At 42.2% G+C, this 24,040-nt stretch overlaps 1 protein-coding gene across 7 annotated transcripts in view; it reads right to left on the bottom strand.

Moving 5' to 3' along the window:
* The window catches only part of STAMBP (STAM binding protein), a 45,315-nt gene extending 23,950 nt beyond the window's left edge, over positions 1-21,365 (bottom strand). For 2 of the 7 annotated variants that reach the window (XR_009209975.1, XM_032178239.2), the window contains exons 1-7: positions 21,229-21,338; positions 20,789-20,894; positions 19,239-19,453; positions 5,166-5,241; positions 4,792-4,887; positions 2,293-2,659; positions 566-690 (exon numbers count right to left, since the gene is read on the bottom strand). Coding sequence is in view for 5 of the 7 variants with exons in the window: in XM_032178239.2 (XP_032034130.1) it covers positions 566-690; positions 2,293-2,659; positions 4,792-4,887; positions 5,166-5,241; positions 19,239-19,441 (867 nt within the window). In the remaining 2 variants the exon portion in view is untranslated. Of the gene's footprint in view, positions 1-565; positions 691-2,292; positions 2,660-4,791; positions 4,888-5,165; positions 5,242-19,238; positions 19,454-20,788; positions 21,093-21,228 lie in introns of those variants that run through there. The other 5 variants (XR_009209974.1, XM_032178240.2, XM_032178241.2 and 2 more) reach the window with 4 other exon arrangements.
* Between the last annotated feature and the right edge of the window lie 2,675 nt (positions 21,366-24,040).

Raw genomic sequence — 24,040 nt, 5'->3', positions numbered from 1 at the left:
CCCTTGCTCAGGTCTAAAGTTGTTTTCCTGTCCCTGTTTCCTTAAGTCCTTCTCATCCCGTAAGCCTCAGCTTACATTTACTCTACTTCATTTATTTATTCATTCAGCAGTAACGGGTTCTTTAAGTGCCTCCATTCAGTGACCTTTCCTTCCTCAAAATTCCCTGTACATATTTTTCAGCATGCTGGTTAGACTTTAGTGCATGTCTGCCTTCTCTCCAAAGTGACTGGGCACTTTTCGTGGACACATACTATGTGCTTTACATATTTTATATTCCCAGGTCCTACCATAAAGTAGGTACTAAAAAAATTGATATGTAGATAATGACTGGATCTTCCTACCAAGTTTAAAATTAGGTATTTCTTACTACTAGCATTAAAATAATCACTTCAATTCAATCAATCAATACAGGGTCACCAAATTCAAAGTGACACGAAATTATGCAGTCCACGGTTCCTTGGTACAAAGAGTAACTGACCCTGGATATTTTCTCTGACAGTCACAGGATGCCAAGAGGGGAAGAAATAGTTTCGGTTCAGAGAAGAGTATTTTTTTTTTTTTTTACCAGTTTTCCACAGAGAATTCCACATGTCTCCACTCCCCGGGCAGTATTGGCACTGGCTAACTGGAGAAACTGTGGGCACAGCCGCCCAGGCACCACCACATGGCGCAATCCATCGATTGTGGGAACTGTAATGGAGAAAGGAGAAAAGTCGGAGACCACTGAGCCCTGCCTCCTCAAGCAGACCTCACAGCCGGCAGCCATGGGAGAGCAACATTAAGCCACTGGGATTCCCCCAACTTCAGGCAGTGAGTAGGGATCTCATTCTAATGGCACCAAAAAAAGGGTTGTAAAGTGTCTTCTCCAATCTTGGGCCACAGCTGTAAGGAGCACATTACTTCAAGAAGAGAAAATAGTAGGCTTTAATTATTCAAGTTAAGAAAAGGGCAAACTACTACCTTAAGAAAAGTTTTTTTAAAAATAACCTTAAGAATGTAATTGGATTGTTTGTAACTCAAAGGATAAATAATTGAGGGGATGGATACCCCATTCTCCATGATGTGCTTATTTCATATTGCATGCCTGTATCAAAACATCTCATGTACCCCATAAATATATACACCTACTATGTACCCACAAAAACTTAAAAAATTAAAGTAAAAAATAAAATTTAGGGGGGGAAAAAGACACAAGTTCTTGAAACATTTGGGAATTTTCTGTCAGAATCTAATACAAAGAATTAAAAAAATAACCTCCTTGCTGTGTCTCCCAAAGTTCATGTTTTGGAAACTTAATTCCTAATGCAAAATTATTGAGAGGTAGGATCTTTAAGAGGTGATGAGGCTATGAGGGATCTTTGTTTGCCCTTCCACCCTTCTGTCGTGGGATGACGCAGCAAGAAGGCCTTTGCCAGGCCCTGGATCTTGGACTTCCCACTCTCCAGAACTATGAACCAAATAAATTTATGTTCGTTATAAATTACCCAGCCTCAGGTATTCTGTTATAGCAGCACAAAATGGACTAAGACACTGCCCATTCATCTGAACTTTTAATTTTAAATCTCTCTTTTATCTCAGATAAGAATATCAGAGAGTATGACTTTTAAAAGAAATACACTAGTGTATATTCTTGAGAATGGAAAAAAATCTGGGCAGTTATTTACTTCTGAACTTAGTCTTTTGGAAGAAGTTAAAATGCCAAACCACAACAAAATAAAAAATACAGTGTAGTCCCCCAAAAAAGGCATGAACAAAGCAGCTCATAAAAAATGCCAAGAATGGACCCAGTTTCTGAACACCATAGAGAAACTCTGTGAGACAGCCAGCAAGCTAAAGTTAGGAAGTGTCTCTCACAGCTATATTTTCATATTTTAAAAAAAAAGTGGGAGGGGAAAGATGTTCTGTTTTTGTGTATTCAACAGCAAGATCTGAATTGCTAGAGAGGTAACAAAGTCAGAGCAGGGGACACAGAGTCACACAGCGTCTGATGATGTTATCTGAGGATTATGAATTCGGTTTGGCACATTCTTTTCCTTTCACTAAAAAGTTGACAGTCTGACTTTCAAGAATAATATTAGCTCTTCAGAAAATCGACCACACTAGGTTTCAGCAAAGGCCACTTTTATAACATAGCCAGTGTATTAGGACACAGTACAGCAATACTTATCAGATGGGTTTCTGTGACCAAAGCTTAATGAGTGGGATCAGGGAGGTAATCTTAGGTTGACCCCGTCAGAATGATACTGTTTGGCTGCAACTGAAAAGGAAGAGGACATCAGCGAATGCACTTACTACTTTCTGAGTTGCTCAGTGCTCCAGGTTTCAAGGACCTGTCCACCACAGGTGGCTTAGCTGGCCTTACAGTTGTGTGACAGTCTGAAGGCTGTATGGATGAGACTGGTGAGGTGGGGAACACATCTAAGGAGGGCTTCTCCAAGTCAGGCACTAGCGGGCCACCTAGGCCAGGGTCCACCTTCCCAAACTCTTGTACAATTTTCAGTCGCTCTTTTTCTAGCTCCTGGTTCCGGATCATCTCCTCGAAGGCATGGAACTGTTCCTGTTCCAATTGCTGCTGCTTCTGTTGTGCTACCCTCTGTTTTTCCTTTTCCAGCTCTTGCTGGATGGCCATGTTCCGGGCCAATTCCTCTGCTTCCTTCTTCTACAAAGAGAGAAAATTTGGGCAAACACTTCACACCTCAGTGACTTCGCACTTCAGGAGAACAAGGCTTTTTAGCATGGAGATTTCCAAAATGTACTTCTGCTCTGGCCTGATTACCTAACACAGAATTCATGCTTTCCTCAGTATCTTCATACCCACGGAGTGTAGTCACCACCCCTTTCTATCTGGCCACAGTATACCTATCTCCAAGGACAATTAAAATCCCAATCCTCTCAACACCCTCCCGACAATGACTCTACCTAATGCACTTTCCTCTTCACTGAAATCTTTTTTCTTTTTTTTTTTTTTTGAGACAGGGTCTCATTCTGTTTCCCAGGCTGAAGTGCAATGGCATGATCACAGCTCACTGCAGCCTTGATCTCCCAGACTCAAGCAATCCTCCCACCTTAGCCTCCTGAGTAGGTGGGACCACAGGTGTGTACCACCACACCTGGCTAATTTTTGTATTTTTTGTAGAGACAGGGTTTCGCCATGCTGCCCAGGCTAGTCTTGAACTCCTGGGCTCAAACAATCTGCCCACCTCGGCCTCCCGAAGTGCTGGGATTCCAGGGGTGAGCCACAACATCTGGCCTGAAATCTTGATGCAACTTATTGTCTGTGTTCTCCTAACCTGTATCACAGAGAGTTTTATTCTTCTGTGTCATGTATATATTCTATATTTCAAGTAAGGCTATAAAATAGAACCAGATCCAAACTTACACCTGCTATCTTGGGGGTCTCTACTGAATTTTTTTTTTTTTCTTAGACAGTCTTACTCTGTCACCCAGGTTGGACTGTAGTGGCCAATCATGGTTCACTGCAGCCTCAATCTCCCTGGGCTCAGGTGATCCACCCATCTCAGCCTCCCAAGTAGCTGAAACCAGAAGTGTGTGCCACCACACTAATTTTTGTATTTTTTGTAGAGACCCAGCTAATTTTCGTATTTTTTGTAGAGATGGGGTTTCACCATGTTGCCCAGGCTGGTCTCAAACTCCTGGGCTCAAGCGATCACCCACCTCAGCCTCCCAAAGTGCTAGGATTACAGGCATGAGCCACCAGGTCTGGCCTTCTGAATTTTAACCCAAAATGAAGCCTCTGAAAATTTTATGGTTTTTATGTGTTTGTTCAACACACAGTGACATTTTAAGCTAATAAGAAATACTTAAGTGGCATTTGGATTAAAAAAAAAAAAAAAAGAAAGAAATGCTAAGTAATAACCTCCTCCTTAAAGCTTACACTCACTTGGTGCTTTAGAAGTATATACCTCATAGCTGTTCATCCCTCTGCTGATTTTCAACATCAGAGTCCAGAATAGAGACCAGCAGACAGCTACACAACAGCCTGTGAGTGGCTGCAGTATGTATTCACAGCTGGCCACTGACAGCGCCCTGGGAGTTTCTTCACATGTTTTAACTGACTATTCCTAAAAAGAATCATTTGAAAATAGCTTGAAATGGCTGGGTGCAGTGGCTCATGCCTGTAATCCCAGCACTTTGGAAGGCCGAGGCAGGCAGATCACTTGAGGTCAGGAGTTTCAGACCAGCTTGGCCAACATGGTGAAACCCCATCTCTACTAAAAATACAAAAATTAGCCGGGTATGGTGGCGGATGCCTGTAGTCCCAGTCAGTCACCTGGGAGACTGAGGTAGGAGAATCACTTGAGTTGGGGAGGCAGAGGTTGCAGTGAGCTGAGATCGTGCCACTGCATTCCAGCCTAGGTGACAGAGTGAGACTGTATTAAAAAAAAAAAAAAAAAAAAATAGCTTGAAAAGTCAACTCTTATAAATAGCTTCAGGTATAACCAAATGTGAATCAAACCCTCAAATTCTCTGATCTAAAAACCTATGTTTTGGAGAGAATGTTCATTGTTCTTAAAATTCTCACTCTAGACATAGCAGGTAGGCAACAGATTTTCTGTCCCTCAAGTCACTCTCTTTGACAAATAGGCTATATCTGTGTTACAACCCTGAGCCTAACCACTTGTGTTCTACTTTTTTGAGTTTCTGGTCTTTGCCCAAAAAAGGTGAAACAGCACATTAAAAGCACAGGTTATATTGAAATGTCATATTACAAATCCCAGGGCACAGCCTAAAAAAGCAAAATAATTTTCTTCTTGGCTGTTATATACTGACCTTTTCTTCATTATATTCTGTATATTCTTTGGTATATCGTTTTAACAGCTCTGCCTTCAGCTCTTCTGCTTTGGGAAATGCAATCTCCTTTAATTTCTGAGACACAAAACAGAAAACAGAATTAGAACAATGCCAGAAAATTAGAGAATCCAAAAGAAGACTTAAGTCAAGGTGGTGACTGCAACATTTCCCAAAATGATTTAAAATACCCCCTACTGTACCATACCTGCTACTTCAGAACTGTTCTGGTGAAATGGCCTTATCTCCTATTGCAGGATCTGGTACTTTGATGCAGAGACTACTACTTTTATCTTGAAGTCAGTCTGTGCTGCTCTGAAGCTTTTAGATGGGCAACAATGAAAGTGAAGACCCACCTTTACTGTATCTTTCTTTTCAGGAATGACAGCAGATTTGTAATCGCGATGCTTTGGTAGTTTCTCAATAAAGAGCCTAAGGAAACAGTTCAAAATGATTATGAAGCAAATGGTCCAAATGTCCATAAGACCCTAAAGCTATGCAACCCCCTTATCCGGAAGCCCTTACATGAAAGGTTCCAGAAGTGCAGCGGAGGGAGAGCTAGTACACCTAGCTGGGCCATGCTCCTTTCCCATCTCTATCCCCCTAAAGAGCCAGAGTCTTTTCCTCTACTCCCAAACTAGGCAGCAAGCACCAGACTCCTACAATGAAAAGGATGGCCAAAAAAATTTTTAAAAGCCTTTCTTGTGCCCAAAAATGTACCTCCAAAGAAAGAGATCTTTTTCTTGTTGTGACATGACAGGCTTTCAAAGGAAAGGGCTTCTGTCACAAAGCCATGGGCAGAAGTAAGAGAAAACCATATTTCCTTACTACTTCTAGCTTTTACGTAACCTTTAACTTTGGCTTTTTTTCCTTTGGGATTCGTGTTCCTTCAAAAAAGAATATTAGTTTGCATCATACAAAAATGCATGGAAATACTTAGTGCATGTGTTCTATGCATGTAGTATGTGCATATTACATGTTAGTATGCATTGTCTTTGATGAAAAGTGCTTAGATAAATATAAGATGCTAGATTTCATCTTTTGGTTCTCATCCATGGCTCTAAAGCTCAGTGGGGAGAATAAACTGAATCAATTCACAAATCTCTAACATTTAAGACATCTACTTAGGGGCAGTGAAAATAAATAAAAGCCCAGTAACTTGTCACAGAAAGAAATTGGCAGATTCAGAATTTCAGTATGAGCAGGCTGGCTCCAGAGCCTATTCTTTTAACTACTACACCATACTTCTTCCATATGGTTTCTGGAATGTCTAGAACTACTGGAGGGATTCTGAACAAAGATGTCTTTTAACAGAATTAAGTTGTAATAGACAGAAACTGAGATTAAAAAAAAAATTGAAGGTAGCTTGCTGACAGCTCTAAAATATTATATTGTAGTTGGGATAAACTCTTTTCTACTTACTGCCCATGGGGCAGAAGTAATTGGAAGAAGAATCCTCAATAAAGAAAAAAGATGATCCCCACCAAAACAAACTTTCTAAAGATAAGTCCTCATCCTTCAGTTCTATATTAGGCAACAAGTTTCATTTTGATCCAACTTGATAAGGCTCCTCAAGGCAGGGATGGACTCTAAAATAAAAATGGTTCTTTAAAAAGCTTCCTTTTGGGTTCATGAAGAAGATATAAAAGAGGCTGGGTGTGGTGGCTCATGCCTGTAATCCCAGAACTTTGGGAGACCGAGGCAGGAAGATTGCTTGAGCCCAGGAGTTCAAGACCAGCCTGGGTAACAGGGTGAGACCTTGTCTCTATTTATATTTTTTAATTTTTATATATATATACATATATATAAATATATATAACAAAACATAAAAAACACAAAAATTAGCTGGGTGTGGTGGTATGCACCTGTAGTCCCAGCTGCTTGGGAGGCTGAGGCAGGAGGATCTCTCGATCTCAGAAGTCTGAGGTTACAGTGAGCTTTGATCACACCACTGCACTCCAGCCTGGGTGACAGAGGGAGATCCCGTCTCTATTTGAAAAAAAAAAAAAAAAAAAAAGAAAGAAAGATATAAAACAGTTTCCTTGAAGTCTATATTTAAAAGACATACAGATTCATTTGTTCAAACCATAAAGTCCTGAAGAATCTATTAAGATAAATAAGATATATTTCTTATATTTTAGAGACTGATAGATAATTCAGTAGAACTCTCACCTTAGCCCCAAAAGCCAAGATACATATTAATATTTACTGCCTTTAGCAGGCTGAATGTGCTTTGTATTGACGCCTGAATCAGCTAAGAAAGTACTATGATGTCATATAAACACCATGTTTTATTTTCACTTATGCTCTTATTATAGAACTAGACTGTGAGCTTCCTGAGGCCAGAGATTTCTGTGTTTCATGCTTCTTTGTATACTCCTTGGAAGCCAGCACAGTGCCTTGTAAAAAGAGGCACTCAATAAATATTTGATGAATAAACATTACATACATGTACAAGTATGTATGTATACACAGTAAGTCCTTAATGTTGATAGGTTCTTGGAAACTGTGACTTTAAGCACAATGACATATAACAAAACCAACTTTACCATGCACTAATTGACATAAACAAGAGTTAAGTTCCTTTGACCTATCCTGGTCACAAAAACACCAGACTTCTAAATACAGACCAAAACACTTCTAATATTAAACACTGAAATAAATATGAGCCATACATACATTTAAGAAAGACTTATAAAAACAAGTAAGTAAATGATTTACCTGCTTATTCAGTGCCAGGTGGCCAGAGTCCATCCCAGCAGCTCAAGGCCAAGGCGGGAACCAACCCTGGAGAGGATGCCATCCCATCGCAGGGCACACTCACACATACACTTGCACTCACTCAGACTGGGGACAATTCAGACATGCCTGTTCACCTAATGTGCAGACCTTTGGGGTGTGGGAAGAAACTTGAATACCCGGAGAAAACCCACACAGACACGGGGAGAATGTGCAGACTCCACACAGACAGTGGCCCCAGGCAGGAATGGATTTTTCTTTTCTCATCAACATTAAAACAAAACGACATTGGACAAAACGACATTATTTGACAACCTGCTGTATTTAACCTGCCGTATTTATTTACTTTGCTTTGTAAGTATACAAAGAAACACGAAGTATACACAGAAATGAGGGCAGGGGTAACAGAATAGATAAGAATAGGCGTGAAACTTTTCACCAAATACCTCTTTATATTACTTTGACTTTGAACCATGTAATGGAATCTAGTTTATAAGTAAAAAAAAAAAACAAAAAACAAAAAACAAACAAAAAAAACCTCCCAGACCTGTACATGAGTAGCTTTCCCTTGCTTCAACAACTGTAGCCAGTTTTCTGAATGGGGATAGATGGGCAAAAAGGTCTCCTGAAACAGACAATGGGCAACATACCTCATTACTCATACTGGAGGTAAAGGAACTTAGTGGTTATTAGGGCTGGCTCTGGAGCCACTGTGCCTGGGCTCAAATCCTGGTTTTGCCATTTACTAGCTGTGTGACCTTGGACAAGTCACTTAATCTCACCATCCCTCAGTTTTTTGCAGGGGTGTCCAACCTTTTAGCTTCCCTGGGCCACACTGGAAGAAGAACTGTCTTAGGCCATACATAAAATACACTAATACTAACTAGCTAATGAGCTTTAAAAAAGGTGATATCTGCCATCATAGATAAGCAAAAAAGTCCTTGCATTCAAAGGGTTGGACATGGCTGATATCCTGTCTATAAAATTGTATAGATGGAGACAAATTAGTACTCCCTGACAGGCTTGCTGTGACACTTAACGAGACAATAAAATGCTAAACACAGTATCTAGCACATAGTCAATATTTGCTATGGGTTTCTATGATTTTTTTTAACTAATAAACAAAAAATGTGAGCAAGAATAAGAGATGAAGATGCTAACCCAGCATCATGTACGGGTCTGGGAGTTTTTTCTTTACTTATAAACTAGATTCCATTACATGGTTCAAAGTTCTATCCTAGAAACTTTCTAGGGATAGAAAGCGGTGGCCCAGATGTATACTGTTCTCTGGGGTTATATCTGGTTGAAGTCTGGAGAGAGGAAAAGTACCAAAGCCAACAAAGATATGATTGCAAAAACACAAGCAAAATGACCTAATAAACAATGAAAAAAGAAGACATAAGCAGAAAAGTAAATACAAAAGGTGGATATATGAAATAATGCTGAATTCACTTATAATTAAAGAAATACAAATTAGGATGAGATACCATTTTCATCCATCGGATTGGCAAAGGCGTAAAGGTTAATTATACCTGGTATAGAGAAATGGGGCTTAAAGGTTGATCATACCTGGTATAGAGAAACGGGATCCCCATACAGTGTTAGCAAGATTGTAAATTAATATAACCTTTTATCTTAAGGGAGGGAAAATGGAAGCTAATTATTCAAAATTTAAAACGTGTATATCCTTTATTTTTAATTTGTACTATTTTATTTATTTTTTGATTTTTTTTTTGTGAGACAGAGTCTTGCTCTGCTGCCCTGGTTGGAGTGCAGTGGGGCAATCTCAGCTCACTGCAACCTCTACCTCCCAGGTTCAAATGATTCTCCTGCCTCAGCCTCCCGAGTAGCTGGGATTAGAGGCACCTGCTACCACGCCCAGCTAATTTGTGTATTTTTAGTGGAGATGGGGTTTCGCCATGTTGACCAGGCTGGTCTCCAACTCCTGACCTCAGGTGATCTGCCCGCGTCAGCCTCCCGAAATGCTGGCATTACAGGTGTGAGCCACCGCAACCAACTTAAAATGTGTATATCCTTTAAACTCACAATTCTATTTCTAGGAATTTATTCTAGAGATCATTATAAAACAGTACAAAGATATATGTATAAAAATATTCAATACAGCATTGTTTTAAAAAGTAGAAAAAACTGAAAAAAACAAAAAACAACAAAAAAAAAACCTAAATGTCCATCAATAGGGGATTGTTTAAAAAATAATGTGCACCCAAATGTGAAGACAATGTAATCATTCACCCATTCATTCAGTGAATATTTACTGAGCATCTACTATGGGGTCCAGAATTATTCTAAAGGTTGGGGATATGGCAGTGAACAACACAGTCAAATATTCCTCCCCACCATAGAGTGTACATTACAGTGGAGGAACAGACAATAAACAGAAGTATGCTAGGAAAGTCATTAATAGGGAAGGGGGATAGAAAGTGATAGGGGAATGGTTGAAATTTTAGATACAGCAGCTAAGGAAGTCATCATTAAGAAGGAGGCATTTGAGTAAGGACTAGACAAGAGTGAGCCATGAATCTGGGACTGTTCCAGATTCGTGTTCCAGGCAGATGGAATAGCCCTGAGGCAGAATGAGATGGCTCAGTATGTCCTGATATGGAAAGACACTACTGTGAAGAAAGCAAGTCGCAGAACAGAATACATGGTATGATCCCATTGAAGCTTTAAGGAAAAGGACACGTGGGGGCCCCTATGAGCTTAATCACATCTCATCCATGCCAGAAATACAATAGGGGCCACCTCTGATAGATGAGACTTCTCTTTTCACTTTAATATCTCCCTTGTAGTGTTCGAAAAATTTTTTAAATCATGAATAAGTGTTAATTTTGTATGAAAACAACTAATTCAAAAAGTCAAGCAAAGGTTCTTTAACATGGGTGCATTAAGGATCCTCATCTCGACTCTTCCAGTCTTAAAGTTACTCAGCATGGTAAGCATGATCACAAATGGAACCTTCTTCAGTCTATAAACCCCAATCTCAGCAAACATTTTCAACACAGGTGGCAGTTCATTTTCAGAAAGAGGGTTGGTGTTCCAGGAGGCTCACACAGCAGACAGGAATTGCCTGAATACTCTCACTCCCTTCTGGGCAGCCTAGTTGATGACCATAAAAAGCTGTGAAAGAATCCACTGCCTGGTTTATTGTCTGCGCTCATCATGAAAATATGTACTGATTTAATATGCTGAACTCTTTCTTCTATACTGGGGTCTGCAAAAGGCAAAGCATTCCTACATTAGGGAAGCTACTAGGGGGGAAATATGCCTGAGATCATTAAGATGCCTGAACTGCTCCAGGAAAAGGAACAAACGTGCCTTTTAAAATCCTGAAGTAAAGAAAGTATCCACAAAAGGTCTAGAACAATAATTCTCAGTAGTAGGGGAGGCAGAGGAGTGGTGAGGCAGATGTATACTCTGCTCTCTTTTCTCCTCGGTTGTAGTAACTGCCAAACCTGAGCCACTGTTATTGACAGGAATGTACTAAGTAAAATACAACAGAAAACAGACTGAGAATCACTGAGCTAGAATTTCTTTGCAATTGCTGTGATTTTCTGTTCACAGAATCAGAATCAGAATCAGGATTTTAAAGGTATCTCCAAGAAAAGTGAAGGTAGCTACATTACTTCAGGTAAAGCCAATACAACAAAATTCCAAATTAAACTCTAAATCCCACAAATCAAGTAAATGAGCTGCTAAATCTCATCCGCACCAACTCTCCTAGTAGTTCATCATTTTAAATGGTCCTATAAGTGACAGGGACACACTCCCCATATCAGTCTTGCTGTTAACACTAATATGTCACTCATAACACTAAGTGACATAAAAAACAATTCCTTAGGCATCCATGTACTCTTAATCCTATCCCCTCTTGCCTTCTGAGGAGTTTATTAGTACAGCTAAGCTCTCTTCTGGACCATTAGCCTCTCCTCCTCCATAGGATCCTTTTCCATCAGCAAAAACATGCTCTAAAATCTCCCAACTTAAAATACATACACATGTTCACATGCTCCTTGTCCCCCTTCAACTACTTCCCCATTTTTCTACTTCCCTTCCCATCTAAACTTCTCCAAAGAGTTGTCTATACCGGGGTTGGCAAACTACAGCTGTTGTGCCAAATCCAGCTAGCCATCTGTTCTTGTAAACAAAGTGTCATTGGAACCAGTCACATCCATTCATTTATGTGTTGTCTATGGCTACTTTCACACTATAAAGCAGACGTAGTCACAGAGAGAGCAAACAAAACCAAAAATTTTTACTCTCTGGTCCCTTATAGAAAAAAATTTGCCACCTTCAGGTCTATATCCTTTGCCTCCATTTTCTTACTGTCCATTCACCTTTCTACCCATTCTAATTAGGGTCTCTGTAATCCTTCTAGCGAAATAGCTTACCAAGATCACCCATGACATCATCTTACCAAACCCAAAGGCCAATCTTCTGTCTTCACCCATCTGACATAGATGGCTACTCTCCTTTTTCAAACACTAACTTCTTTTGGCTCCCATGACACCACACCAATCTCTCTTGGATTTCCTCCTGCCTCTTGAACCTTCCTTCAAAGAAAGTCTCCCCTGTTGACTCTCCCTCCATTAACTAACCTCAGGGCTCAGTCCTAGGCTCCTTCTCTTTTCATTCCCTAGTCTTATTAACAAAGATACTTGATCTTTTATGTTCCATGGATCCTTCTGGCATCCGGTGAAGCCTATGGATCCTTCTCAGAATAATTTTTTTAAGGTATAACTTAAAGTACAAAGGATCACCAAAAATACCCCAATTTTATTGAAAACGTTTTCAAAAATTTTAAAAATTGTGATATATTCTTCTGTATTAATGTGTTCTTTTTTTTTTTTTTGAGACGGAGTGTCGCTCTGTCACCCAGGCTGGAGTGCAGTGGTGCGATCTCGGCTCACTGCAAGCTCCGCCTCCTGGGTTCACACCATTCTCCTGCCTCAGCCTCCCGAGTAGCTGGGACTACAGGCATCTGCCACCATGCCAGGCTAATTTTTTGTATTTTTAGTAGAGATGGGGTTTCACCGTGTTAGCCAGGATGGTCTCGATCTCCTGACCTCGTGATCCGCCAGCCTTGGCCTCCCAAAGTGCTGGGATTACAGGCGTGAGCCACTGTGCCCGGCCTAATGTGTTCTTTATCAATGCATTTGATAATGGGATATAGCTGTAGGTCTAATAATTCTGTACTGTAATTCTGAAGTAGTGATGTTTAGATGCTAATTTGAGATGTCAGCAACAACTCTAATGCAATATGAAAATATCTTGATTTCTACTGGTGACAAAATTACAATATTATTACTACTATTGCACTTTGAGGCCTACATTCAAAATGGAAGGAAATGCTAAATTTCAGTCACTGGTTAGAAAAAACAAGAAAAGTTTTTCCTGTTCCGGTTCACAGATCCCCTGAATTCTATCAATGAATCTCTGGGAGGTTCCTGGACCCCGGATTAAGAGCCCCTTCACTAGAAAATCTCAGGCATTCTCAGGCCCTTCTCTGCATGCCTCAGGAATCCTGAGCCCCGGGGACCTAGTCCTACAGAGCAGCGGGCCAGGCCTAAGCCTCCATTTCTTCCCCAGCCCCTGGCCCAAGGGTCGAAGTGGAGATGGCAACCCCTCCCCAGCGTGCATGCACCTCTGCTGGCAGGAGGCCAAGCCTCTGGCCGCAGGGCCTAAGAGCCAGGCTTATTCAAGCTCAGTTGAGGCCACCCTTTGAGCCCCAGGGAGGAAGAAGGCCCTGTTCCCCAGCCGGCAGCCACTGCTCTCCCTCCCAGCCTCTAGTCTCTGACCCTTAGCAGTGCCGGGCCAAGCGGAGTGTTCTCACCAGTCATCTGCAGGCTTTAGCCATCCAGCCCTTTCCCCTGCCCAGGGCTAGGGCTGGACGGGGTCTACTCCTCCCACAGCTCCCTCCTCCACCCCTCACATACACAACTTCTTGGCCCAGCCAAGCAAGTCCAGGTCACAGAATGGCACCAGAGGGGTCTGTGGTCAGCCACCCCACCTTGAGGGCAGCACGGGCACCACGGGGCGGACGGGAGAGGGAGGCTGCCAGGAGCCTCCAGATGCTGCCTGCTGGCCTGCAGGAGAGCCCTCCAACAGCTGCTGCTCCTGCCTCGGCAGTCGCCTCACCTCCTCCACCCAAGCCCCTATTCGGAGGCTCCGTGGTCGGGCCAGCCCTCGGCTGCTCACAACTGATTCAGTCTCCCTTCTTCACATGGCGAAAGCGCAGCAGGCATGTGTGGAAAGAATGTACCTGTAGATGGGTACATACCACAGTGCTGTAATTTTGTACGTTGCAATCATGTAAATACATGTATGGATTTTATTATATACATATATAAAAATCTATAAAGGCATATTTTTAGAAAAACAGTGCACCACTACTTCTTTGAAAATAGTCTGAATAAGAATAAAATTAATTTCTACAGGAGGAAAAAAAAAGAAAAAGAAAATCTCAGCCATTCTCATGACTTCAGAACCATCTGTATGCTGAGGACTCCCTTGTCTGTATTTCCAGCCCAGACCTCAGTCTTCTGAGTTCAGATTGGTACATTCAACCTCCCACTTGACATCTCTACTTGGATATCTCACAGGCATCTCAAATTTTAACATGTCAAAAAAACCCCAAACATGAACGGTTAAATCCCCCCGCTACCCAGCCCTCTTTAGATACCACTTTTCCGATCTCAATACATGGACTACCCCATCGTTTAAGTTGTTCAAGGCAGAAACACGACATCAACCTCCGCGGTATCTTTTTTCCTAAGCGATTAGTAAGTCCTGTGGACCTGACCTCCAAAATACCAAATCCATCTGTCTCTTTCCATGTTGCCACACTACTTCAAGCCACCAGCCTGCAAGAATTTCCTAACTAGTCTCCCCGCCTTCTCTTAACACTTGCTCCACCATTTACCACACAACTGCCAAAATTTATACTTTAAAATATTGATTGGGCATGGAGGCTCACAACCGTAATCCCAGCACTTTGGGAGGCTGAGATGGGAGGATCGCTTGCGTCCAGGAGTTCGAGACCAGCCTGGGCAACATTAGTGACATCTCTTTTTTTTTTTTTTTTTTTTTGAGACCGAGTCTCACTCTATCACCCAGGCCGGAGTGCACTGCCGCGATCTCGGCTCACTAAAACCTCTGCCTCCCGGGTTCATGCAAGTCTCCTGCCTCAGCCTCTCGGGTAGCTGGGATTATAGACGTGGGCCACCATGCCTGGCTAAGTTTTGTACTTTTAGTAGAGATGGGGTTTCACCATGTTGGCCAGGCTGGCCTCGAACTCCTGGGTGGCCTCCCAAAGTGCTGAGATCATAGGCGTGAGCCACTGTGCCCGGCCGAGACCTCATCTCTTTTAAAAAACAGTAAGTAAATTTAGGTCTGAATCCCACTTAAAACTTTTCAATGGCTTGCTGTTACTCTCAAGATAAAAAACAGACTCCTTACCATGGCCCATGAAGTCCTGCATGATCCAGCCCCATGTGCCTCTCCAGCCTCACCTGGAGTCATCCTGCTTTTCTCTGGCTATACTCCAAACACAATGATCTTGCAATCCCCAGAACATGCTAAGGTCTTTCCCACCTAAGCACATCTAAACACGGAGTTCCCTGTGTTTTAATGCTCTGCCCTATGCTCTTGGAATGACCAACTTTATTGCATCCCTCAAGTCTCAGCTTAAATATTATCTTCTCAGACAGACCTTACCCTGACTACTCTAGTCATAAACCCCTGCTTATTCTCTATCACAGTACTCTTAAGTATTTTCCTTATTTCAACTACAGCTGACTTTTGGACAACATGGATTTCAATGGTGTGGGTCCATTTATACACGGATTTACTTCTGCCACTGCCACCCCTGAGACAGTAAGACCAACCCCTCCTCTTCCTCAGCCTATTCAACATGAAGATGACGAGGATGAAGACCTTCATAATGATCCACTTCCACTTAACAAATAGTATCTATATTTTCTATTCTTTATGATTTTCTTAATAACATTTTCTTTTCTCAAGCTTACTTTTCTGTAAGAATATAGTACATAATACATACAATATATAAAGTATGTGATAACTGGCCGGGCGCGGTGGCTCACGCTTGTAATCCCAGCACTTTGGGAGGCCGAGGCGGGCGGATCACGAGGTCAGGAGATCGAGACCATGGTGAAACCCCATCTCTACTAAAAAATACAAAAAATTAGCCGGGCGTGGTGGCAGGCGCCTGTAGTCCCAGCTACTCGGAGAGGCTGAGGCAGGAGAATGGCGTGAACCCGGGAGGCGGAGCTTGCAGTGAGCCGAGATCGCGCCACTGCACTCCAGCCTGGGCGACAGAGCAAGACTCCGTCTTAAAATAAATAAATAAATAAATAAAATAAAATAAAGTATGTGATAACTGACTATGTTATCAATAAGGCTTCCAGTCAACAGTAGGCTATTGGTAGTTAAGGTTTTAGAAAGCCAAAAGTCATACATAGATTTTTGACTACGTGGGGAGTTGGCAGGTGAAGTGGGTGGATCACCTGAGGTCAGGAGTATATATATATTTTTTTTTTTTTTTTTTAGACATGATCTTGCTCTGTCCCCAGGCTGGAGTGCAGTGGCATGATCTCGGCTCACTGCAACCTTCACTTCCTGAGTTCAAGCAATTCTCCTGCCTCAGTCTCCCAAGTAGCTGGGGTTACAGGCACCTGCCACCATACCAGGCTAATTTTTGTATTTTTAGTACAGATGGGGTTTCACCATGTTGATGGGGCTTGTCTTGAACTCCTGACCTCAAGTGATCCATCCACTTCGGCCTCCCAAAGTGCTGAGACTACAGGTGTGAGCCACTGCGCCCGACCATATGTATATTTTTGATTGCATGGGGGATTGGTGCTAACCTCTGTGTTGTTCAAGGGTCAGCTGTATTTATTTGCTTATCTGTTTACTGTCTTCTCCCATACCTATAAAGGAACACCAATAAGGATAAGGGCCATTTTACTCACTGCTGTCCAGGACCTAGTGCAGTGCCATGTAGATAGCAGGTATACTCAATACATATGTGTTGAATGAATATGGTTTTGCCCTGAAAGCCCTTTCTATTGTGGGGCAATAGGATTCTGAAGGCCCTTCAGAAAATACCTGGTGCAGTGATTCCATGATTCTACTGAACTTTCTGAATTAGTGTTTCTCCAAAGGAATTGTGCCTCTGGGTTTCATTCTGAGAACAATCTACAAGCTTATAGGAAATACGTAAGAATATTCTTTCTACCAGCAGTAGCGTATATAAAGAAGACAGAGTCAAAAAAACTGCAGGAAAATAAATAGTGTGCCTAGGAATGAAAAACTCATAACAGCAAAGAGAAGTAGTAATATAATTATAATTCTATGAAACCTTAACAATACTGAGGCCACATGACATGGCATAATGGCATTAAAGAACTACAGATCTTTAAGGAAACAGGTGTTAAGTTAAAGCTGCCTCCAAAGATAGTGAACTGTAACCTAATTTAATGTATAAACAAACTGTAACTTAAGAGTTAGGTTACAAGTATAATAAATAGCTGAGTCTCAGCCAATCATAGCAGCTGAAACCTCCAGCCAATTGGAGGCTAAAGCCTGCCAAAACATGACCAAATAAGGCAAACACATAACTGTAGCCAATCAGGCTATTTCTGTATCTCATTTCCTTTTCTCTGACTATAAATATAGCCTGCACAACCTCCACTATGGGGTGGAACATTCTGTACCAGTTTTGGTCCTGAGTGTTCCCTGAACCTTTTTCTACTGGATTAAACTCTGTTAAATTTGACTTGTCTAAGGTTTTCTCCTCTTAACGCAGGCAACACTTCTAAATAAAAAGGACAATAGCAGTCCCATTTCTCCACTCTGCAATTACAATACGAATTCTAGACAGTCCACTCTTCCACATACTTTTCTTTGGAGCACTGGTTCTCAGAGGTGATTCTGCCCCTGGGAGAACATCAGATAATGCTTGGTGACATTTTTGATTGTCACACTGTGGGGAGGGCGGATACTGGCATCTGGTGAGCAGAAACCAGGGGTGCTGCTAAACATTCTGTAACACACAGGACAGCTCCCACCACAAAGAATTATTCAGTCCAAAAGGTCAATAGGGCCAAAGTTGAAAAGCCCTGCTTTAGAGGAGTATGTGATAAAAAACTTAATGTGATAAAACTGGTATGTGTATATCATCTCTTGGAAGATATCTAAGAAACTACTAAGAGTGATTGTCTCTGGGGAGGAGAACTGAGGGTTTGGGGGGAAAAGAGAAGTGGGTGGGGAGACTTTTTTTTTTTTTTGAAACAGTCTCGCTTTGCCACCTAGTCTGGAGTCCTGGAGTGCAGTGGCACGATCTCACTATAACCTCTGCCTCCTGGTTTCAAGCAATTCTCCTGCCTTAGCCTCCCAAGTAGCTGGGATTACAGGCACACGCCACCATGCCCGACTAATTTTTGTATTTTTAGTAGAGACGGGGTTTTGCCATGTTGGCCAAGCTGGTCTTGAACTCCTGACCTCAGGTGATCCGCCTGCCTTGGCCTCCCAAAGTGCTGGGATTACAAGCGAGAGCCACTGCGCCTGGCCGAGACTTACTTTTTAACTACAGTTATTCTTTTGTGCCTCTGAATTATGTACTATATATATATAACCTACTCAAAAATCAGTAGTAAAATAACCAAAAAATAGCCAGTGTGGCACATGACTATGATCTCAAAAGACTACCTCTGACTCTAGAACATTACTAAATGGAAAACAAGAAGAACAGGACCTATGTTGTAGAACAAATCCTGAATTAGGAGTCAGAAAACCAAGGTTTTGTCACTTCAAACATAAGCATATCACCAAACGCTGAGTTTGTTTCCTCATATGTAGAATGTAGGGTAGTGTACCCTATTCCATGCACACAGAACTGTGAAGATCAAATGAAATTATGCAGGTGAAATACACTATGAGCTACTAAGAACCAAATACATTGTAATTTTTTTTTTAAAGTCCTGGTATTGTGAAGGAACAAGATTAGAAATGATCAATAAGACCTTTAACATTATTTCCTTTCTAAATTACGTTATAATTGTCAATGGAGTTTTAGAAGTTGTCTGCTGTTAATAGTACTGAAATTTTCTACTTACGCTGCCTACCCTAAGATGATAAATAACTTAAGGGAAAGGTCTTATTATGATGAGCCACACAAACTGTAGGCAGTTACTAATTATTTGATGATTTGCATGATTACGATAAAGGTTAAGAGGAAAAAATTTTTTCTTGTATCACTAAATTTGCTACAAAATAAGTACAAGTGAGGAATTTTGGCTCTGCTAGACCCCAACAATAATCCTATAATTGGCTGCTTTAGTAGAAAGAGAACAGTAAAAGCATTCATCAGTACATAATATGTCTAGTTTAACCACCAACTCTTTTGTCTAACAGCTGGGCTATGTGGGCATAGGCCAAAGAACTAAATCTCTTACTCATAAATTACTGAGTCATGAAAATAACACCTTCAGCACTCATGTCTTTGAATGGCAAGGACAGCCAATATGTAGGAGTTGCCAGCAAAAATGATTAATGTTGATGATATTGTGAAGTTCTGTGGTTTTAGCAATTCTGAGCCAAATAGGCGAGGCACCAGTCACCAGAAAGGAAAAAGGAAACTGTAGGTGTCTTACGTGATATACTTGTTATAGAGGATGAAGGCATGTTCAATGTTGCCTTCCTCAGAGTAAATGGATGCCATTCGGATAATCTCAACTCCAGAGCGGAAGTACCGACGGGGTGGAATGTCTTCATTCACCTCTACCGCACTACCCAGCTGGGAGAGAGCCCTCACCCGGTCTTCGGGCGGGAGGCTCACATCTCCATGGTCAGACATCAGGACCAAGTTCTGAGACAGAAAAAACAGATGGCATCAATACCGTTGCCCTCATCATCCCAGCACAGTCTTACAGTTTATCTCACAGACCTCTACCTTAAGAAGAAAATATAAGAGAAACATACCAAATGCTGTGGCTCCTATTAAATAAGGACTTTCCTACAAGAAGGCTGAGACCCTCAAGGAAGCCCAAATCACAACGATGACAGGACTGGCAGACTAGAAAACGTACAACCCCTGTACCATAATTAGGTGGTATAAGGAGTAGAACCACAGTGGACCAACCAAAGGTTCAGTTCAAGTTAATCAAATTCCTTGCCATTAGGGGGCCCCGCACACAGCACTGTAAAAGTGGGAACAGCATCTTTTATTTTCTATTATTTCTCCTTCCAGATACCCACATACCTCTACCCCAGTACCTGGCAGAGTGCGCTCAGTGAACTTTCGTGAGGATTGTTAACTAACCTCAAGGTTGACCATTTTTACTTAACCTGAGAGTAACTGACATTTTCTGTGGTGTCCTTTTTCATATTTGAGCACAAGGCGAGTAAGGGGAACTGGTCTGGGAATTAATGCTCATAATTGTAACTCTGCTTACTAAACCACTATAGTCAACTATAAAATCATTCATTCATCATTATCATGGCAAGGGATTTGAATCTTGAAAACAACCATTTACTCATCTTCATAGACTAAACACTCAATAGCAAAAAGGCACGATGGTAACTTGCACTGCAAAAACCGCTGGTGTCCCAAAACTCCAGTAATTCTAGTCTTTCTAGATATAGTTGCTGTTAGAATCAGATTCCAAATTCCAACCAGATATCACCACTATCATCTCCAAAATAAATCTGGGCATTTGACACACATTGCATTACAGCAAACCCTAATCAGTATGCTCTACAATATACAAACTACAGTAGAATAAATCTTGGAATTCAAGGCCCTGTGGCAACTGGCCCTTCCCAACAGAGATCTTTTGCTTCAGTCAGGATTCCAATCCGCCCAGGCATCCTCACATTTCAGTTTCATTTACCTATCCAGTTTTTCTTTTCTACTACAACTCTTCCCTAAGGGGTGGTCTTCTCTCAGCCAATTCCATCTTTAGGTCTCTTCAATATTCGGGTCACAATTCCTCCACAAACCTTCCCCTCTAAAACACCCTCACTAATAGCACAAAAGCCGTGAGGACTACTAGGGATGCAGAGATAGTCCATCTCTCACGAGGCCTCTTTAGGGACTCAGAAAGCCGCAAGCATATCTAAAACCTCCCCAAGTAAATAGTAAACCTAGTCCACAGCCCATGAAAGTTAACTGAAACAGAGGATGCTTGTTGCATCTCAGTACCTCTTGGGAGAGGTTCTTGTGGGTTAAGAAAGGAACCACCTCCCGAGGCCAGGAAGCGGCGCCGGTTACCACCCGGTTGAGCAATTCCAAAAAGGGGATGCAGCATCTGCAAATGAGGGGGAAAGGCGGCGTAAAGGACCGAGGAGGAAATACGAGTAGGAGAAAGGAAGTAGCAGGAATGAGCGGAGGGGGCGTATACAGTAGGGAGGGCTCTATCGACAACGGCTTGAGGAACCCTTCTTGAAGGCACTCAAGACCGACTTGCCAACCCCAGGCACAATCATCCAGGGTTTTCGGGATCTTTCAAATGCAGTAGGCGGGGAAGCGCTGGGCCTGGCTGGTCAGGCGCCAGCCCGCGGAGACCGAAGCCGTCGGGTGCCTCGAGTGAGGCAGGCCGGGCAGGGGACTCGGGGAGAGTAGGCTGCAGGCCCCACACTCACGGCGGCCGCTCCCCTTCAAAGTCCAACCACGCTCGGAGGCCCTGCCCCACCACGTTCCCGGGACCCTTCCCCACCTTTCCCCGCGGATGACACTCGGAGGTTCCGGAAACGTCACATCCGGCGCCCGCTCCGCCCACTCCCGCTGGTCTGTCTATTACATTCCCAATGATTTAGGACTTGGAATGGAGAGCTAGTAGGTGGGGCTAGAATCGGCACCTGCGGAAAATCCGACCAATGAGGAGCGAACGACACAGCGGCCATCTTGGTAAAGGAAAAGGAACAAGGAAGAAAGTGGAACCAATTACCAAGCTAAGGTTTATTTTTAAAATTATTTTGATTTGGGGTAGTCCCTCATCACACTCACAATACTCCTGCATTTAAGGAGGGATTGCTGATCCCAGTACAACTGCAGACTTAGCTAAACTAACCAGGATTTATAAATTGGGGGACAGAAAGTCTTTCGAATGTATTTTTTAGCTTGTATTACATTCTACACAAAAATTGGTAGTCTTAGATATTAGGCAATATTTAAGACTAATTTTATTGCTTAGAAAAGAACATAAGTCTTTTTTTTTTTTTAAGACAGGGTCTTGCGGTGTCACCCAGGCTGTCACAGGAATGCAGTGGCATGATCATAGCTCACTGTGGTCTCCAACTTCTGGGCTCAAGCGATCTTCCTGCCTCTGCCTCCCAAAGTACTGGGATTACTGGCGTGTGCCACCGCACCCAGGTGAGACTAACGTTTTAATGTCAAAAAACCTATAAAATATTTGAAAAAAAAGCGTTCAATCTCTAAGAGCCGCTATGCAAAAGCAGTGGGGACACAAAGATCTGTGTTATACTGTTCCTGCCCTGAGACCGGGACAAGGTGGTTTTATGCATCAAATACAGAATGGCACGTTCTGCATGTAGATGTGTGTCTATAACGAATCCATATACATCCTCTTTACAAAAAGGTCCTACAAGCTTGCTAGTCATTCTGTCTCAGGAGACTTTGTGAAACATTAGGCTTTGGTTTAAAAGTCTAAGTCTCTGGGGGACACTTACCCAAAATTTGGGAGCCTCCCTGTGAGTTTGTTAGTGTGATGGCATGACGTATTCTTCAAGGTCTAGCTTAAATCCCTATTTCAGGTGTTGCCTCCTCCACCTAGCCAGCCTCCAGATCACTCATTTCTCCCAACCTCCGTTGTGTATATTTCTGTTGGAGTTACCTGAAGTGATTTTGTGTAGTCATCAACTTTTCAGACTTAGGGTTGAAGGTACTTGCTTGCATCATCACCTCCCCTTCTGCCCCCAGCAAGCATTAATGTGCATGGGTCTACTATCAACTCTCATGGATCTACTGCAGATAAATCTGGGATGATAATTGTACAGGATACTCTACTGTGTCTTCAAAACTCTCTCTACTGACTCTCTTCAGAATGTAAACATGATGGGTTGGGCCTAAAGAAATTGATGCAGTGGAGATGCTGGTCATTGGGTGGGCATGTAGTGCAGATGGGGTCCTGGCAGGAGGCAACACAGGTCAAAATCTGATCCATTCAACCTCTCACTCAATAAATGTTTACTGAGTGTCTACTATGTGCCAGGTTCTGTTCTAGGTGTTAGGGATACCTCAGCAAACAAATCCAGCAGGTGGATACTCTAATGGTGGAAGCACAGGTAGAAGTACAGCTGGTGGGGTAGGGAACGGGCATCTGCTCCCATTCAGCACAATCTCTAAAGTAGTTCTTTTTTTTTTTTTTGTAATGTTTAGCTTAACAAGTAAAGAAAATTTACAAACATCCTAGATTTTAAGATTATGATGAGAAGACTTTAAGAAGCTATAACTGAGACACACATATAAGGGGTGTGCATAGTCATAAACATAGCCAGCGCCACATAGAGGCTGTTCCTGATATTAGAAAGTTAATATGCCCAGATGCTAGCAGTTCTTAAGGTGATGGCTAAGTGAATATAGGAAGCAGGATCTAGTCTTTTTAGGGAGAGAATTTGTAAATGTTGATCAGAGTTTTTGACATCTGGGGCAAAGTTCAATACTCAGCTTTCTAGGGACCTGAAATAAGAAAATCTTGGCCAAGGTAAAAATTTTACATTCCTCATTTCTTGTTTAACTGGAAAAGTTTAAAAACTGCACAATTTTGTATACACAATCAGGAAATCAAAGCTATAAAAGATTCTTGGCATAACTGATGAGAATATCCTACCTACCCCTGCCCTAAAGATTGGAGGCTACGCATGAAAGGTATTCCTTCAGCAAATAGGCTTCAGCAGTTCACCTGGCAGACTAAGACCAGGTTAGGAATTGACATGCTCTTTCCTTCCGGTGCTCACTCCCAGCCATGAATACTTTTCCTGAATATAGCAGCCTCCATCTGGCCTCTTGCATATGCCAACGTCAGGTCTCCTGCACTCCTGCATGCTCATTCCTACTTGCTCATTTTTGGGCAGCAGCAAAAGATGCCTAGAAGGTGAAGTTCTTAATCTGAAATGTAGCATCAGGGTTTAGAAAACACAGGCCTGGACCAGGTGCACTGGCCCACGCCTGTAATCCCAGCACTTTGGAAGGCTGAGACAGGAGGATCGCTTGAGCCCAGGAGTTCGAGGATATAGTGAGCTATGATTACACCATTGCTCTCCAGCCTGGGCAACAGAGTGAGACCTCTAAAAAAAAAACAAAACAAAACAAACAAAAAACCCAGGAGGATCACTTGAGCCCAGGAGTTTAAGGCTGTGGTGTGCTATGATCTCACCTGTGAATAGCCACTGCATTCCAGCCTGGGCAACATAGTGAGACTCCTACTGCTAAAAA

This window comes from Hylobates moloch, unplaced genomic scaffold, assembly GCF_009828535.3.
Source record: "Hylobates moloch isolate HMO894 unplaced genomic scaffold, HMol_V3 SCAFFOLD_15, whole genome shotgun sequence".
In the NCBI taxonomy this organism is placed as follows: Eukaryota; Metazoa; Chordata; class Mammalia; order Primates; family Hylobatidae; genus Hylobates; species Hylobates moloch.
The sequence above is the reverse complement of the archived record's forward strand: the minus strand, read 5'-3'. Positions and strand labels throughout refer to the sequence as shown.